The 19232-nt window shown below is 38.5% G+C and overlaps 1 protein-coding gene across 1 annotated transcript in view; it reads right to left on the bottom strand.

The window, feature by feature from the left end:
- Positions 1-19055, bottom strand: part of LTN1 (listerin E3 ubiquitin protein ligase 1) — a 33593-nt gene extending 14538 nt beyond the window's left edge. Inside the window, exons 1-15 of the mRNA XM_030950405.1 lie at positions 18932-19055; positions 17082-17285; positions 16687-16785; positions 15467-15697; positions 14439-14491; positions 13333-13513; positions 12423-12596; positions 11170-11360; positions 9854-9992; positions 8356-9141; positions 7827-7868; positions 6455-6647; positions 1979-2218; positions 838-985; positions 437-587 (exon numbers count right to left, since the gene is read on the bottom strand). Of these exons, the coding sequence (XP_030806265.1) occupies positions 437-587; positions 838-985; positions 1979-2218; positions 6455-6647; positions 7827-7868; positions 8356-9141; positions 9854-9992; positions 11170-11360; positions 12423-12596; positions 13333-13513; positions 14439-14491; positions 15467-15697; positions 16687-16785; positions 17082-17285; positions 18932-18973 (2874 nt within the window). The 5' untranslated portion in view covers positions 18974-19055. The remainder of the gene's footprint in view (positions 1-436; positions 588-837; positions 986-1978; positions 2219-6454; positions 6648-7826; positions 7869-8355; positions 9142-9853; positions 9993-11169; positions 11361-12422; positions 12597-13332; positions 13514-14438; positions 14492-15466; positions 15698-16686; positions 16786-17081; positions 17286-18931) is intronic.
- Positions 19056-19232: the final 177 nt, after the last annotated feature.

Here is a 19232-nt window from a genome sequence, read left to right as displayed (position 1 = left end):
GCACAGGAAATTTATGTCCTTTCCCACTCTCCTCTATGTATGTCAGCATTTTGTTGATAGATAGCAAACCACATTCTTCTGCAGATATTGGTGTCTTTCACAAAATTAATCTTTATGAAGAATTAACTTAGAGATAAAAACATCTTCACAATGTATACTCTGTCAGATAAAATTCCTGAACTGTAAAGCAAGTTGCTGGTGCTCTGTGCAGAAAGGGGTAATTTCATGGATTTTGATTTTTCTCCAGTAGTACTGGATAGGTCCATAAACAGAGATTTTATCCTCTTTATGGACAAAGGCTGACAAGAACCTCTGCACAAACATATGGTACCTATAAGCGCAGTGCCATTTCATAAGAAAGCAAGCTTACCACCCTAGGGGACAGAGGCTTGAGGAAAGACTGACCACCCTGTGCAATCCATTAACATTTCCATACCTCAGAGCACAGAGATTCGTGCAATTTCCCCCACTCAATTTTGTTCGGTGTCACATGCTCAACGTAAGCTCTCACAAGACATCCAGACTGTCCATCAGCTTCCATGAGCTTCAACAACAAATCACTGACTGCAGAGATCAAAACCTGAAGCCTGAGAAAAGGAGAAAACACTGCAAACAAGTTTGTCACTATTCATTAAGAGCCATCTGCATATTTTCTATTGATACAATGCTCCATACATGCTGTACCAGAGGTGGTATAAGTTTTGCTCTACCCACTGCCTCCAATAGGCTGAAAAGTCTCAGTAATACAGATGTCAATTAAATAAAGGCTATTATAGCACTGATCCTGTTTTGTTTTGGAGAACAACACATTATGGAACAGATGTGAATCCCAATTACCTTTTAACATCCAAAGAGGAAGACTGAACTTGGTTCTTGACCCACAGTGCAGCTTTAAGCAAAAAGGTGCTCTGAGTGCCCTGAAGCTGATGCACAAGTGAATTTACACCAGACATCCAAGTGTGTTTTAACTTGCATAAAAGTACATCTATTATAGGGAAAAGGAAAAAAGAAAACAAAACAAAAAGTAGACAAGCAAAACTACCACAAACAGGTAAACTCTAAATACAACCTACAGCATATAGCAACAATCACATGTCTAAAGGTCCTACAGTAGGAAAACAATTCTCTTTTCTGTGGTTACATGCAAAAACTATCAAAGGCACATACATAGCTTTCTTGTTGAAGAGCAATTTTAAATTAACTGTGACTCACAGGTAAGATTTAATTCATTTGGGAATTAGAGTGGTGTTCTTGTTATCTGCTACCATATGTCCATACAGGCTTCAAAACCACAGATCTTTCTACCTAAATATTGAACATTCACAACATCAACAGTCATTTATAAAGCAGCAGTGTTTTCCAAGCTAGCACTGTCCTAGTTCACTTCTATGACAACACTGAAACACTGTATTTACTTGTATTAATTTCAGTAAATGCATGTATCAATTTAACACCCTCAAATTCTGCATTCAGAGAATATAAATCAGCATCTCAGATGAACATGAACATGAGACACTGGTAGAGAGAGGCATGGATCACAATTTGTCTAGGCAACTTGGCCAATATAAATGGTTTCAGAATGTTATCTGTAAAGAAGCGATTGCACACATTTTTTCATAGACTCCCCAGACTGCAAAATGAACAAAAAAAGTTTAATTTGTTATATTTCATAGACTTTAAACAACTTCAGTAACAGCCCACAAAGTGTGCAATATCATAGTCTCCAAGTTAGCTGATACTAACATTAAAAAACCTTAAAAATCCTTCTAAACATGTTCAGGACTTGATGCTTAGTAGTAACTATGGGCACTGTAAATTAAAGCACAGATTTTCATGTCAGCTACAGCTGCAATTGCTCAATGTATGTGAACCCAGTATTCTATCACATACTTCCGTGATTCTGTTTCATGAAAAGGAGGAATTTATATGTAATCATCACCTATGAAAAAGCTTGGCTGAAGTTCTTTTTCCAGATTACCTGTCAAGTGTGTTGCATCCTGCCTCTGAGCACACAGCTGGAAGATGGTAAGGAGCAAGTCTTCTGAGGATGGCATCAGCAAACAGCCTTCCACTGAGCTGAAAAAGCTTGAGGCCACATCGCAGATGAAGGATACTGATGGTTCAGTATCTCCAGCTTCAGAAAGATCCTTTGCTTTAGACAGAGCTGCCTGAAGTTTATCAATAATCCTTTCAACAAAGGTTTCACCAATCAATGATTCTATTGGGCAGAGGAAAAAGAAAATATGCTTTGATTGCTTGATAAACACAACCATGCAAAGATGTCATATTAATATAGACTGATTTGATTTTTATTAACTAATTTTGAATGCAAAATAAAGTGCAAAACAGTTTCAGTCTAATGGACACCTAAACTCTTCTATTTCACAGACACCAGCCAACATTTCACACTACTAAGTATCTGTCGTGGTTTGAGAGGAAGTGAGTTTTTTGGAATGCTGTGGTCAAACCAATGGGTGCTCAGATTTGAATACTGGCACCTGGTGTGGCCACTGGGGACATGGATATGCCTCTGAGAACACAGGGGTTAAAAGGAGAGGACTCCCAGGAAACCTTTCCCTTGGGTTCCGCCGGGCCCAGCTGCCGGCTGGGCAGGGGAGGGGAAGCCATGCGGCTGGGTGAGGTAGGCCGGGGCTTTGGACAGAGATGGGAGGTGAAGAGGCCCTTGAGGACGAAAGGGTGGAGGGGCACCAAGAGGCATCGGGCAGCCACACCCCCCCAGGAGAGAGAGAGAGAGACGGTGTCTGTGCCGGGCCACCTTGAAATCCAATAGCAGGCCGGCTGAGAAGGAGGGGGGGTAGAAACCTTACAAATGCTGATCCTCCTGGAGCTGCATGAGAAGAGAGATAAGAGATGAGGTAAGAGGAAATGGGCCACGAGAGAAGTAGAGAAGAATCTTAGCTGGGAGGAGATGATGGAGTGGCTTTTGGCTAAACTTTTCTTGTATAGCCATGGACGGAACCATTTTTTTTCCCTGTTGCACAGAGACTGCATTTAGGGGGAGGCAATGGCTTGGAGCCAAGGGAGTGCAGTGATGTTATGTGAAAGAAGGCATGAGCAGAGACAATGGATGAGGAGGGTGGTGGTTGGTGCCCTCGATCTTCAGTGGAAGAGAAGATCTCTGTTTTTGAGACCCCCTCGGCCCCAGGGGGTGAAATTTGCGTGGGACAGGTGTCCCGAAAGTGAGAGACTGTGCTCTTTTTTGGAACTGGACAAAGCACCCTTGAAAGGAAAACCCTAGAAGCAGCTCTGGTCCATGTGCAGTGGTGAGAGTACTGGGCATGGAAGGAAGATGTCACGATGGCAATGATCTCCAGGTGCGGTGCCATTTGTGACAGGAAACACAAGAGGTCTCAACTGTGTTTCCAGAAGAAGCCTATGGCACAAGGGGGACTCCTGGCTCCTTGATGAACTGAGAATTGATTATCTAAATGGTGGTGATGGACCGAGAATTGGTGATCTGAGGGATGGATGTATTGGAAATTTGGTGGGGGGAGGAGGAAATAGTTTTGGAAGGTTTTTATTTTTCCTGTGTGTTTCTTTTTACACATAGTTGTAGTTTAGCTAATAAAGTTTTCTCTTCTTTATTTCTAAGTGGGGGCCTGCTTTGCTTATTCCTGGTCACATCTCACAGCAGATACCAGGGAGAATGTTTTTTCATGGGGGCACTGACATTGCGCCAGCGTCAAACCATGACAGTATTTTTTCTCTAAACCAGCTGAAGCAGCTTTGTAAAAGGTATTAAAGATAGAGCAAGTGCAAAGTGATCCTTCCCCCTTTTATGCCCTCCTAGCTTCTGGCAACCAACTGTGAGCCCATGATTTCACTGTACTATTGCATATAGCCACAAACATGCTTAGATCCTTTTTCATGGGATACAAGCAAGCCAATCCCATTTATCCTCAAACTCCACAGTATCCTGTGGCAATGAGTTCCATTATTTAATTATAAACTGTATGAAGAAGTTTACTTTTCTTGGCCCTCAAGACTGCTACCTAAGCATGTGTTAGAAATTCAAGTTCTTCCCCTGAAAGAAACAATGATACATTTCTCACCATTTGCATTTTCTATATAAATTGCAATTTTACGGCTTTTAAGCACAACCCCGTCCTTAAATCACTTCCACTAGAAGCTGACAAATTCTTGTCTGTTTCCTTGCCTCTACAAGCAGAAGCCACTGCTTGTCTAACCATCCCTGCCAGACTTCCTTGGGCATATTCTATTACACGTTTTTCAAAAGCATATAGAATATTGCAAGTGACCAACCTTGAACAAGAATATTGCAGCGACCAAAACGACATGCAGTATTCCAGATATTAACTACATATTCAGTATATTGACTACATGCTATAATTTTAATTTGTCCTCTGTTCTTTTCACAACAGCTTCTAATAAACTGTGTTCCTCTTTTACTACTTTTTTACAACCCGTCACTTACAGGGAAACACCACAATGACTGAAGATCTCTTTTTGAGTTTTAACAGGTCAGAGTCTGTCATTGAATTGATATAGTTACAATTGTGTTCTTCCCATGTATACCTGTAGTATTTATTGGCTTTGGATTTCTTTTGTAATCTTTTGTATCAGTTAAGCATTCAGTATCCCAACACACTGCTATGGGTCTCTGAAGTTTCAGCAACAATTATCTTCCTTTCACTATTTATCCTTTTTCCCCTTTAATTCCTTTCATCCTAGGCCACTATCCATGAAAGGCTCTCCTATTCTCTCCAAGACAATTTGCTTAAGAAACTTAGATAAGAGATCTCATTGAAAAAATCCTTTTGAAAGTCCACATACTCTACTTTGGTTTTAATGACTAAGTCAAGAACCACCATAGCTCCTCAAAATCTCTTAAGTTTCAATCAAAATGATTTAAAAACAGGTCACCCACCACCCAGCAGAAAATGAGCTCAGGAGTGCCTCTGGCTCTAGAGTCAAAAAGCAAAGTCACTGGACAATCAGCCCTAGAACATCACACACTCACAAGCACATGTGTTGAACTCTCTGTGGAGAGAGGAAAGAGGTTTTTCCTAATAGTCCTTTACATCAGAAGTTCCAGTAACAGAAAAAACAATCTTAGGACACCTTCAGGATGCCTTGTCTAAGAACATGCACCACAATGAGCTGCCTGTGTGTATCTTTGAAACTTGGAAGCACTATGAATGTGTGTAGTAAACTCCATGGACATAGGGAAAGCCCCATGGAGAATTGAATAATAGGAATGCTGAGACAGCAACATTAGTTCCTGTCTCCCTGACCTCCGCCCCAAAGCTTATCCCTGTAACCCTATAGGCTATGTTACTTTAACCCTTACTATCGGTCAAATCTGGATCCTCCTGAACACTATAAAAGGGGCATAGCTTAGCCCATTCGGGCAGAAGAAGAGCTGACTCGGGACCTTTCGCAGATCTCCCCAATACAGCCACCGCTGCGGAACCCCCGAGCGCCTCATTCTCCTCTCCATCTGCTGCAGCCTCAGCCCTGGCTCACTACTGCCTAGCAAGCAAGAGCTGGAATCCTGAGAGCTTGCAATCACTATAAGAGCTGATAACCACCATTGCTTGCTAGCAGGTAGCCCTGTGGCATCGGCCTGAGCTAAGCCTGGCAACTCAGGCACCCTGTCCCCCTGGGGACTGGGCTCCTTATAATAATAAGGCCATAACAGAGGCTTTTATTACTAAATGTGCACAGCATCCACTGACACTGAAATATGTCACCACAGGGATCAAAGCAAATGCGGAGTTTACATGGAAAACATGAAGAAAAATGAACTCCCCTGGAAGTCTACAAAAGATACTAAAATTGCAAACAAATGAAACAGGATGATATTAACAAATTAAAGAGAATGCTATGAATAATAGCTATTAATAAAAAAATCAGAATACATATACAGCATAAGAGCACATACAGAGTTTTAAAGACATAAAAATAAATGGAAATGGCTTAAAACAATTCAAAGATCTTGTAACAAAGCATTACTAAAACACACATAGGTTCATAACAATTGATTTGGTATTCCAGTTTTTAAGATAAATTTCACATGGTATGGTTTAAAAATTCATATTATTTTACAGCACATCAGCTGATAGATCAAGCTTACTTAAATTTTCCTCAAGTTTTCAAAACTTGCAAATCTGAATCTTCTCTTTAAATACTGCCCTTGTTTAGCAATGTGGACCAAAAAAATGGCAGCTACTGCTGCAAGTTAGCGTTACAAAATTAAATAGTATGTAGTAAACTGGCTTAAGTATAAAAAAAGCCCAAAACTAAGAAACAAAAACCCCAACGAAAACTAACCAATCAACAATAAACTACCGGGAGAAAACCTAAATGTTCTACATGAAGTATTCTGGAAGATCCCAAATTCTTTCAATCTTATGCAAAGGGTAAGTGCAGCATTTATGCTTCATGAACTCAAAGGATTATATATGCTCACCACTTTTAACGTGCTGCGACAACACCAAGCTCAGAAGGGTCCACCTTTCTGAAGAGGCTGATCCTGATGAGGCTGCGCTAGGTTTTAAGCCCAGGTGACACAGATCATCCGCCAGCATTACCAGTCTTTCTCCAAGCGTGTCTCCTTTCAACCAGTCAGAGACTAAGGAAAGTTTTGCTGTGCCTGAGCATGCCTGGATCACAAGAAACACATTCCAGGAATCTTTGAGGGTATAGAATAATAGAATGGTTTGGGTTTGAAGGGACCATAAAGATCATCTTCCAAGTTCCAATTTAACTACCAACCCCCTGCCATGGGCAGGGATACCTCCCAGCAAACCAGGCTACTCTAAACCCCATCCAACCTGGCCTTGAATACTTCCAGGGATGGGGCAGCCACAGCTTCTCTGCGTAACCCATTATTAACTATTAACTTTTATTACTAAGCATAAGATTAGTATGTCAAACTTGCACACAGAGTGAGAATTATATCATCTGCCATTAAAAGCCTTCAGATTTTGCACCTGCAACAACACCCCCCAACTTTCTTTTTGTCAGAGACTGCAACTTATGGCTGGGTCAGATCTCTACTGCAGAGTGAAACAAATCACCTTCTGAAAATGCTTCCTTATGTTTCTCCTCCAACTATAGAGCCCTGGAAATTCCTCCACTGGAGTTAGAAAAATAACTTCTGGATGACCGAGTTGGCTGAAATAAAGTCTACTTACAACATTAAAACTGTTTACAGCACCTGAATTTCTTTAAGAAGAAAGAGAAGGTCACAAAAACTTTATTTTGCTGATGAGCCACTGTAAGTTAAAAAATCACAAAAACTCAGTATTCCTAATATACACAGCATATGTGAGGGAAGATCCTGTGGTCTATGGACCGAACTGTAAGTCAAGTGTTATGAGTTCTTGTCCAAAAATTCATCATACACTTCCTATTTCATCCCATGCAATTACTTAAACGTCAGTTTGTCAATATTCAGCGGAAAAAATTGAATACTACCTTTCCCTTATAAGCACCTTGTAGGGATGATGATATAAATAATAATTTTAATTATTGGTCTAATCCCCAGCTCCATTCTCTCTAGTTTAGAATAGATGATCCACAAATCAGGAATCCCTCTGGCTCACAAAGCAAACTGACTGAAAACAGACGGGACAAAGATTTTTTTGTTTTGACACCATCATTTCATTTTTAAGACTGTCCCCAGATTTAAGTGCATTTAAATCAAACACTACTCTAAAACTGTAAGATTTTCAAACTATGGAAATTACCACTACAAACACATATGAGTCTCAAAGCTAACATCAGAGAATTATTAAAAATTACGCATAACAAGAACAAAAAAAAATCTTAATCTTTACCTTTTGAATTATCTGGAGAAAAATAACCCACTTAAGATCCATCTGAAAAGAAAAACAAAATTCCCCAATATTTAATAAAAATCTTTGCTGAACAGGAAGAAACAATGCCATTTTATCTGTTCTGCAGGCATAAGTAGAAGCTGATAAACTTCAGTTACAAAGTTATTGATTGTATCATTTTTGTCTTGCAAATCTTTCTCTCCCACAAAATTCAGTAAGGGACTGTATTTATACAAAAGGCTACCAATGACGACTATTAAAATACACTGTATAAAGAACCAAGAGCAGAGAAATTCTGATGATACTTTTTTAAAATTATTTAGACCATATAGAAAATGACAGAACCTTTCACTCCAACACTATCATGTCCAACTTTCCAAAAACTATCTTCCTTATGCTGAACTTAACCCAAATTCATGTAGAATTATCATCCATGCAACAGTGCCAAAATAAGATTATTAGTGAACCACAGCCCACAATAACAGTAATGACTCTGATAAAAATTAACAACATCATGTACAAGTCATACCTTTGCTAAATCATCAAGAATGACTTTCCTTTCATCATTATTGTTGCAACAATCAAGTACACTGTATAAAATATCAACCAGGAAATGGGTGTCTTTTCTCCAGTCTTCTTTCAGCCAGGTTATTAAATTCAGATACAGAAATTGTACAGATGGACTTCGGTTATGAGCTTTCACTTCATTTTGGGATTCAGCTTGAGCAGGACTTACATTATTTCCCTGCTCTAAAAGTACTTGGAAAACTCTGTTTGAGGAAAAAGTGTTGAGCAGGGCAGAGAGAAAGTTCAAATGCCGTTCTGACTTCTGTTCATTGACATACACGATGCTCAGCTCGGCCAGGTTGCAGACTAAGTTCTCTAGAGGTTCTTTCCTTAGACGTGACGTTTGCTGCAAGTCAGCCTGAATTTCAGAGTCACCATTTCTAACTTCCATGAGCTTTCGACTCTCAGTGTTCCTTTCAAATTCATCCTCATCTGTAAATCTGATTTTTAGAGATTTTCTATTGTTTGGTTTCATAGCACTCTTTGGATTATGAAGAATTTCTAGCATACCAGATATGGCAAACAGTAATTTCTTGTCAGCATCCAACCTATCAACATGAAGTATACACATTTTTAAAAGATGGCCCCAAAAATCTGACAACAGTTTCTGGAAAACTTCATCTGTGCCATCATCATTGGAGAGTTCTGCTTTAGCTTCCCAGGAACTCAGCATTTCTGCTGTTTGATAAAACAATGGTCCACTTTGTAACTTGGGCTCCTTAAGTACAGCACTGACAAAAGGAATTAGCTATAAAGACAAAAAAAATGTATTTAAGAACAGTGATCCAATTTATAAAATCATTTTATTCTTTATAATGCCAAGAAATTACATAATTCTGAAAAACATTCTGGAAGCAACCCTGCAAATATCAGAATTATTTATGTTTGAACATTTTATAAAAACATACAGGATGGGAGGCACTTTTCCCCCCTTAAATATAACTTTAATTGCACAGTAAAAAGGATTATTTCATAGGAAGAAAAAAACCCCTAAATTCAGTACCTTTACTTTTGTTACACATTGCTCTCTACAACTCCCTGAAAGGAGGTGGACGCGGGTCTCTTCTGCCATGTCTCAAGTGAAAGGATGAGAAGGAATGGCCTTAAATTGTAGCAGGGGAAATTCAGACCAGGTATTGAAAAAAAATCAATGGAAATGCGGTCAGGTATTGGAATAAGTTGCCCAGGGAGTTGGTGGAGTCACCAGCTCTGGAAGTGCTTAAGAGACACCTGGATGAGGCTCTTGGGGACATGGTCTGGGGGGGATTTTGATGGGGCTGGGCTGACAGTGAGACTGGATGATCTTGTCTTTTCCAGCCTTGACAATTCTGTGTGGTTTTTTCCATAAAATCTAAGGAAACTCTAACAGAGAAGTAAATCCCCACCTAAAATTCACATTTCTCTTTAATTTTGACTTATTAAATGTACACACAACAATATTCAGTATTTCTGATTAATACCTGGTCACATATAAGCATTTGATGAATTTGGCTTTGGTCTTCTCCTTTCTGTAGTACAGCAAAGCACAGACATTCCATAAATGCAGTTATAATTGCTGAACTTTCTGAAGGACTGGCTATTGTCCTCTCATTTGACAACCTGTGAGAAGACACAGAAGAAACCAAGTAACCCAGTTTTCAAGAAATCCAGTATGAATGTTATCAATGTACCCTCAATTACGTTGTTCTGATCCAGAGACCAGTATGAGAATACAAGATCACAGAGTCATTTACAGGAGTCAGACCAAAATAAAGTCAATTTAGAAAGCTGATTAACCCAAGAATTTAACAGAATCTATATCAATGAAATTCTTCATTCGGTCTTAGCTTCAGAAAAAACAGATCTATATAAACAGAGAAGCCATATACAGCCTAGCACAGTGTCTCCTGTTTCATTTGGCTGTCAAAAGTCTTTTGCAATTTTCCACACATACCACAGAAGTTCAGAGAGTGTCACCTTTTGTCATTACAGGGAAAAAAAAAAAGAGGAAGAAAAAGAAAGCCACTTAAAGACAGTCTCTCCAGTTTTGAGTTGGAAAACCTGCAATTTCTTTGCTTTTTAATGAATACTAGATCACACACACGAATGATCACAGAATTATTACAATGATTACTACATGTAATAAAATTCTATACTTTTCAAACAAACCCCTACATAACTCTTCTCCAAGAGCTCTGCTAATTTTCACACCAACATCAGCAGAGAATTGATTTTTTTTCATTTACTTTTTAAATAAATTAAATTTCAGCATTTCATAAAATACTTCTATATGCTTTTGAGTATGCAATGCATAAGTGCACATTTAAATTACATTTGATAGAAAGGTGGTTTTGAGGTATTTTAAAGGCAGAAAGTACAAGCAGTTTCATCCTTTAAAAATGAGTATCACAAGAATTACCGTTTGTGCATAAAGGAAATGTCACTATCACAAGGCTAATCTCCTATGTAAGAATTACACACTGGTGAGAAGAGCATGATTCCTAAGAGTCATTCTTAATTATAATAATGTTCCATACTCAAATTTGTCATGGAATAAACACAAAGCTTTGACAAGGAAAGATAACAATGCTTCATGTAAGGAAGATATAGTAAAATCAAAAGGAAAGCTGAAGGTTTAAAATGACAGGAACAGCCACAAAGGACTGACTCCAGTTTTGGATTTTGAAAATAATTTTAAAAATATAATCTCATTTATCTTCAAATGCTTAAAGATTAGTTTCATTATTTCCAAATATAAAAGAGACTGATTCCAAATAAATAAATTTGTGGTCCATACCCTTGAATTATAGAGCCGAAAAAAACCCTGAAGTATTCCAGCTTCGGTTCCACAACATCAGGAGGCACCTTGCTAATGAAGGGCAGGAGGTTTGGGTAGATAATGGTAGCTAATCCTCGCCCACCTTCTCGAAGCACTGTCCAGAGCTTCGGCAGAACTCCTTTCCTGGCATTTACATGACTCCAACAGTCCTACAGAAAGAAATTCATTTACTATAAATTAAACAACAAGATGTTGCCTCAGAAGAACCCCCAAGGTAGCCACTTAACCTACATCCCCATATTATAGCTGAAACATGTCATTGTGAAATTTAAATTCTGTTAAGTTACTCACTTGCCAGTATCTTTAAAATAATTTTCTCCCTATTTTGGCTTGTGAAGTTAACATGATAGAACTATTTCTGCACTGTTTAAAATCAATTGACCTTCCTTATTAGCAACTGCAATTAAAGGTTTGTCTTTAATCATACTTTCATGATGCTTCATAGGAATCACTGTTGTAATTAATACTGTATTTAATTTTAAGTTCTCATTATCAAGACAAGCCAATGAGTTTGGAAGTATCACTAACTTCAAAACTCTCTTTGAAAATTTTCTGATGGTTAGAAACTGCTTTGGCACTTCCCCCTCCCTAAATTTTTTTGTCATCTGATCTATTTTATTTATTATCATATCTATTATAGTTCAAGGTACCGATATTTATAACAAGCTGAACAAAGACCATTTAGGGGTTTTTCTTCAAGAAAACTTGTTCCAGCTCATTCCAGCAGTTGCAAAAGGGAGCTGCAGCGTTAAACCCTCAAAGCATCCCAGTCTATGGCAAAAACTCATCCTGCTAATAAATTCAAAGCCAGTGTTTCACTTAAAATTAAGGGAACAAAAACCAAAAAACCAAACAAAAAGCTATAGAACCCTTACATTTGAAGGGGAAACAAACTAACAAAAAATGCACTGCAGGTCTTTTTTATAACTGTCTTTAACAAAGAAAAAGGTTTTAAGCATTATTTGACTAACTAGTAACTACATTGGATAAAAGGGTTTCAGGTTAATTAAATTAAATTCATAAAACAACTCTAGTTTTCAGATATGCTGGACATGATATATTTGAAAGTTACACTGAAAGAAGGAGGATGTACCCTTATGGAATTCCTGTTATTAACCATAAAGAAAACCCAGTCAAGCCTGTCTTCCTAATTCTACACAGAGAACAACACTTGGTGAAAAGTTAAATTTGATGAAAATGTCTCACATTACCTCAATAGTGGTGACAGTATAAAGCACTGCTTCCCAAAGAGCAGGACACACCACTGCATCACTGTCATCAATGCTGAGAAGAACAGCAGGACAAACTCTTGGTGCTTCAGCTTTCACCACCTCAGGCAAGTGCTGACAAAAAGCAGAAATCAGCTCAAAGAAAGCTGAGCGAACCTGACAGAGGTCACAGAAGGAAAAACAAAATTTGTCACTATATGTAGTTAATAAGATTCCTTTTAAAGTCAACAAAAGTTTACAATACACCATGCCCGTATCTTATCACATTAACAAAGGTTAAAATATTATTAAAAACCAAGAAAAACAAAGTAGTTAATAAACAGTCTTATCAAATATTTTAATGTAATTTGTTTAGTGATGAAATGCCTGTCAAAAGTTGTATTTTTATATACTTCTCAAAAGGCATTTTTTTCCAAAAGCAACTTAAAGCTTTTGAACAAAATACTATTGCATTAATTCATTACTCTATGTACAGATTAAAGACCAGTAAAATTGTTTAAAAAACGAAAACATGCTGTAAGTTGACAGAATTTGTATCTTCTACATGAATCTTAATGATGGCAGATTGCCAAAAAGTAGATCATGATGATATGGATACAAAAGTTTAGCCTACTGGATAAATTTTCAAGCAATATTGTCTATATTGAGTTTGGCTGGTTTTTTAACATTAAGTCAGTCAGATATTAGTCCCAGTTCAAAAAGATTTATAATTAGTTAACTGAACAGTTTCTTTAGCCTTTCTGGAATCTACATAGAAACCTGAAGGCTCTTTCAAACCTAAGCAAAGTACCAAGTGCATCCTTGGAGAATAAAAGTAATTAATACTTCCTTAGGTTAAGGGTATTACCTGTAACGAAAACCAAGCAAAATAAAGAAGAAATTAAAAAGTCACCTGTGATACATTGTTTTTGCTATATTTCCAAAATTTGTTTTGGGATAGAAGTGACATTAACTTTTCCTCCAATGAATGCATCTCTTTCTTTGGCAACATGCTGAGCAACTTTTTTAAAGCTAACAAGGAACAGGTCAGAATCCGGAAAAATTTGGCTTCCCTTTCTTCTTCTGGTACAGTTCTCAGAAAGCAAAACAAACAAAAAAGTTAAAAGTGGACCACAAATAAACCAGCAGCCATCCCAAGTTTGTCTAAACTAAACTGCCTTCATTTTTTTTTGTGTTCATTTTTCGATTTCAGGTGCCAGCAATGTAAATACATAAACTTTCCATAGGTTCTAACTTACACTATGAAGTGTTAGAAAAAAAGTTACAAGTCATCTCATCTTCCAGCTACTCACAAATTATAGTCTTAAAAGAGCTGAAACAAAATTAGATAACTGATAACACTTTCAAAAACATTTATACTTAGGTGTTGTAGTAATAAGCAGCTGGGACTCAATTTTATCATGCTGAAAAAGTCAATTCTTTATTCACAAAGCTCATATTAATAGGAAATATCAGAAGGTACTGTATTAGACCAAATTGGCTAACAATACACTGACACTCAATTTAATCGTCAGTAAATGGCTAGGGCGTCCATCTGTCAAATCTCTTCATTTTTGGTTAGTTTACATATTTTGTTCACTGATCTTTATGAGACAGATTTTTTGTTTATTGTAGGTGCAAACAGTTCTCTTACCAGAATAGTCTGTTGTGTTAACTGCCTTCATTTTTTATGATTTTTCACATGGGAATTTAGCTAGCTGCACTTAGAATACGTAACAGGCTAGCTGGTAATTTAGCAGAACAAGGCCTGATTTTATATAATAAATTATATAATAAATAATATAATATAAATATAATATATATATATATTTGGCCTTTCTTTTATAATATCTCTACTTGTACGCAACACTTAAGTCCCAATCAAAGTTGCTGGGATCTGGATTCAAATAATTATTCTGTCTCCTGAAACAAAACTAAATTCACTACTTCCAGGGACAGAGAACCCAGTAAAGATCAAGATTTAAAGAATTAAATATACATTTAAGCAGGCAAACATACTGAGGGTCACTAAGTGTATCAGCTGTTTCCTTCAGAAGGTGATCTTGGAGTACCTATGGGGGAAAAAAACATGCATATAAACACAAAGAAATCTAACACTTATATTTGAACAATATAGTCCACACATTATTCAGAGACAGCCCTACAATAAAATTTCACAACCTCTGAGCTGTCTTTCTAATATTTTTAGACATGCTAGTAAACATGCTAGAAGAGAATTTGATTCATGGTGAACATAGTAGCTGTGGTACTGTCTGAATTGAGTCTCCCTAACACTTAGTAAATTGCAGTCCCATGTCAATGTGCTCCTGCTAAAAAGAAGCCAAAATGAGGCAAATCAAATCAGTTAGGTTTGCACATGATGGACCGGCAATGCAATCTTCGAACTTTTTTTAATTCAGTCCACTGAGTATCATATCTAACTGACAGAAAAGCATAATGGTCAGAATTAAACTTGTAGATGCTGAAACACTGCTCAGCATTCTGCATTCTTTTTCACTATAGCTAAACTACTCCAACATCATTATTCCATCTGTCAGCAACATTATGTGTTGACTGAACATCATTACACAGGAATGCACACAAGGAAATTCACAATTCATTCCTTTGGTTCCAGTCATTCTCATCTCAAGTCCAAAAAAATATGTATTTTTTTCTCTGCATTCCTTATTATTTTTCTTTCTTATATTTCCTTACAGAAGAAATTCTTCCCTGCGAGGGTGGTGAGGCACTGGCACAAGTTACCCACAGAAGCCGGGACTGTCCCATGCCAGGAAGTGCTCAAGGCCAGGTTGGACAGGGCTTGGAGAAACCAGCTCTAGTGGAAGGTGTCCTAGTCTACAGCAGGGGGTGGAACACGAAGACCTTTTAAAAGTCCTTTCCAACCCTAACCATTCTCTTCACAGGGGCAAAGTTTCAGGCAAGAAAGAAATTTAACCATGAAGCACAGATGGGGGAAGGATGACTTTTAAACTTATAACAGACATTGACATATACAAAGCCTTAAAGAAATACAAAAGTAAACTCACATTAAGAATTTCATCCTTACAGAATACTAAGGCTTCAGGTTGCTTGCTCAAAGGAAAAGCCTTCTCAAAAGCCACTTTTGCTGCAGAAGCAGCAGGGGAGAAAGTGTCACACTGAGCAATCAGCCAGTAACCCATGATACTTTTTAAGTAAGGAGCTAAGTGTTTTTTGACTTTAAGAATCAGTTGCTCAAAAGATTGCTGAGTTGCTTCTCGAACACGGCGATCATGATCCTGTTAAACAAAGAAAAGAAGGAAAAAAAAGAGAAAAGTTTATTGGTTTAAGAAATGTACCTTTGATTTCAGGTACTTCAAAGCAAAAGTGGTGATTAAAAAGCCATGTTTGCAATTAATTGGATTTGAAACATAGATTTGAAAATACACACCAATGACAAAAAAGTTTTGGTATCCCAAGGTATGGGGAGAGTCCTAATTTGGTAGCATCATATTCCCAAACTGTTGTACACTCAGATTGTAACTTTCTCCTGATATCCCAAACAACAGTTTTTGTTTCCAATTTATACAAACATTTTACAGACAGACAAGAGGGAAGAGAAACAGGAAGCCTTGAAGACATCTTCTGAGTTAGAACTACCATAAGCTGTGCAATGCTATCCTTTGTTTGCATATGAGTTTACAACATCATAATTTTTTACACTCTCGACTCCAGAAAGAAACAGTAGGAATTCCTTTAATGGTTAAGAATAGTGATTCATTTTGTTCCATACCATGTTTTCAACAGTAGCCATTCTATACAGCTTGGAAATACAATAAATAGATGAAGAAACTTATTGCTAATCTGGCTACATGCGGTCTTTTCATATTTGGGTTTGGAGTATTTTTTTAATGTTAAGTCTGGTCAGCCCTAGATCAAGAAAGTTTATAATTATGTTAACTGAACAGACTCTCTAGCCTTTTTGGAATCCACATAAAAGAACTTTTCCTAAGAAATGTAGTATCATCTTTTAAACATAAAGGTCTAATAGACCTATCAAGGAAGTACATCCCAGACATCAACAGTTGAAGATTCCACCCACTGCCAATACTGAAATCTGTCCCACAAAAAGAACAGTATTTTCCTTCAACTTGATGTTTCTTCTAGAACAAGTCAGTAATTCCAACAAAGGTAGATAGGTCGAACAATCAAACAAACAAAGACCACTTTAGAGGTAGTCATAGGAAGTAGATAGGTAAGTTTCTAATTTAAATACTTAAATACTTACCAGTGAAATTTTACAATAAATTCTTGGCCAGTAAGGAAGAACACCTTTAACAACTTCCGCTTCTCTTTCCTTGCACATCGTCCCAAACTCTTGCATAGCCTAAAATTAAAATATCAAGAGCATGACTTAAGAAATCAGGTAGATATATTCTGTAATTTAGCAGTTTGTAACCAAAACTGCAACTTCCTTTTCCAAAAATCAAATAATTTCTTGCAAATGAGCATTCATAGAGATAATTGCATGATGGACCTTGCTCTAGGTTATCCAGGATATCATCTGAATTGCAGTTCTAGCAAATCCATCAAAGTGAAATTAGTCATTTCCTCTTCCTCCCTTAAGAAAACGCTATCATTCTCCAATTAAAAAAAAATATGGGGGGCAAAGGATACACTTACTTTTAACTTGGTTGTGACATCCCTTTTAGAAAGTTTTCGCAATATCATTCGGAAATCAGCATCCACAAGGCTGTCTACTTCTTCTGCTCCTTGAATTGCAGGAACATATCCTAGATCGCTCTGAGACATCCCAAAGCCGATAAACCCAGGCACTGTTCCACGTTCTTTCGCAAGGAGCTCTGCAGCTCGGCCACTGCTAGAAGGCTGACAAAAGAAAAGGGACAGGAGTCAATTATCCATTTAATTTTATTTTGCACACATTACGCATTTAAAAATATGATCCTAATTTTATTTTATAATGAACCTTCTAATTAACATAAAGTCACTCAAAGAAGAGTCCACCTGTGCTTTAAACATAGAAACCTAGAAAATTATTCTTCTCTTTAGGATCAGGCTGAGAGACTTGGGGCTGTTCAACCTGGAAAAGAAAAGGCTCAAGGGGGCCCACAGAATATCCTTCCACTATCTGCAGAGAGCCTACAAGGAAGCTGGAGAGAAGTCTTCATCAGGAACTGTAGTGATACAAGGAGGAATGACTTCAAACTGAAACAAAATAGGTTTCAATTACATATGAAATTCTTGCCTGTAAGGGTGGTGAAGCCCTAGCACAGGTTGCCCAGAAAAGGAGGGGCTGCCCCATCCCTGGAAGTGTTCAAGGCCAGGTTGGACAGGGCTTGGAATAACCTGGTCTAGTGGAAGGTGTCCCTTCCCTTGGCAGGAGGTGGGACTGGATGAGCTTTAAAGTCCCTTCCAACCTAAATCACTCTGTGGGTCTATTTGATGATTCTGTGAATCAGAATTCTCTTTTCACATAATGCATGAATACTTATGGAAAATTATTGCTTTTGTTGCTTTTTTGCTATACAAAAAAAGCCTAACAGAAAATTCCTTCTGTAAGCAAACAATTTATTAAGAATCTATAAACAATTTATTAAGAAACTATTTATCCTCCTTCACTATTTCTGGCTTTCCTAGTTCTTATACAGCTTCCTAGTTCTTATACAGGCCAATACAGCTCCCAGGGAATTCTCCTTTATTCTCTGAACAAACAAAAACACACAGACAAAATAAAGGATTCTCTCAGCAACCAAGTGGCCAAAAATGATTTAGAAAAATGTAGCAAAAGCATGCGTATGTAACAAATATAATAAATATCATCAGGCAGTGTGTGTTTTGGAGCTCAGCACCACTTCTAGTTTACCCCATTTGCCCATTGTATTATTGGCTCAGGTTTGTTTCAACGCTCTTTTCAAAAGACTGCCCCAAAACTAACTGAGGCTTAAATGTCCTCTGGGACACCTTATAATGCAAATACCTTTTATTTCCTTATGGCAGCAGGAGTTTTGTGAGCTTGTGGGGTTTAAACAATCTTTTCTGCATGTGAGCTGTTAAGGATATGCTGCTTTGCGTTCCCTAGTCTTCCCTAAATCCACGGAGGAATTAGGGAACTTGAACACCAGACTTCTCCCACAATTCTGAGTGATAGGGCAGATGTCACGTCATCTCTGGCCTTTTGGCAAGAGTGTATTCTAAAACTCCGCACAGAAAACCACACCGAATGCACCATCGGCACCTTGCTGAATCTACACTCGCGGTGATTTTGCTCTCCGTCTCCGTACAAATACCACAGCAGCAGCAGTCACGCTCCCCTAAAGCACGACCCAGGCCAAGAGGCGGCTTCGGGCCCGGCCCCAGCTACCACAACCAGCCCCGAAGATCGCGCTGCCCCGCCGAGGGAGCCAGGCTCCGGGGGCCCGCGGCCCCCCGCCCAGGGCACCCGGAGTGCCGGAACCGCGAGCCCCCGAGCCCTGGGCCCGCCCGCGCCACCCGGCCCTACGGGCCGCGCTCACCCGCAGGTTGCCCTTGGTTCGCTGCTTGTTCTTGCCCCCCATGGCAGCGGCAGCACAGGGACCGGGGCCCGGCCGGAGCCACCGCGGGTACCCCGACACTTCCGGGGCGGGGCCGCGCGGCGGGGGAGGGAACCTAGCTCGAGTGGCCTTAAACTCAGCAACATCCTTTAAAGAAATAAAAATGAAATCCATCGATCTTAAGCTTCGAGCGTCCCGTGGGGCCTTTACCGAGCCGCAGCCTTCTTGTACACTTACAAGGACTTTGGATTTGGGAAAGTTTCACCCACCCTTGTGGAATGAC

This window comes from Camarhynchus parvulus, chromosome 1 (assembly GCF_901933205.1).
Source record: "Camarhynchus parvulus chromosome 1, STF_HiC, whole genome shotgun sequence".
Taxonomy (NCBI): Eukaryota; Metazoa; Chordata; class Aves; order Passeriformes; family Thraupidae; genus Camarhynchus; species Camarhynchus parvulus.
The sequence above is the reverse complement of the archived record's forward strand: the minus strand, read 5'-3'. Positions and strand labels throughout refer to the sequence as shown.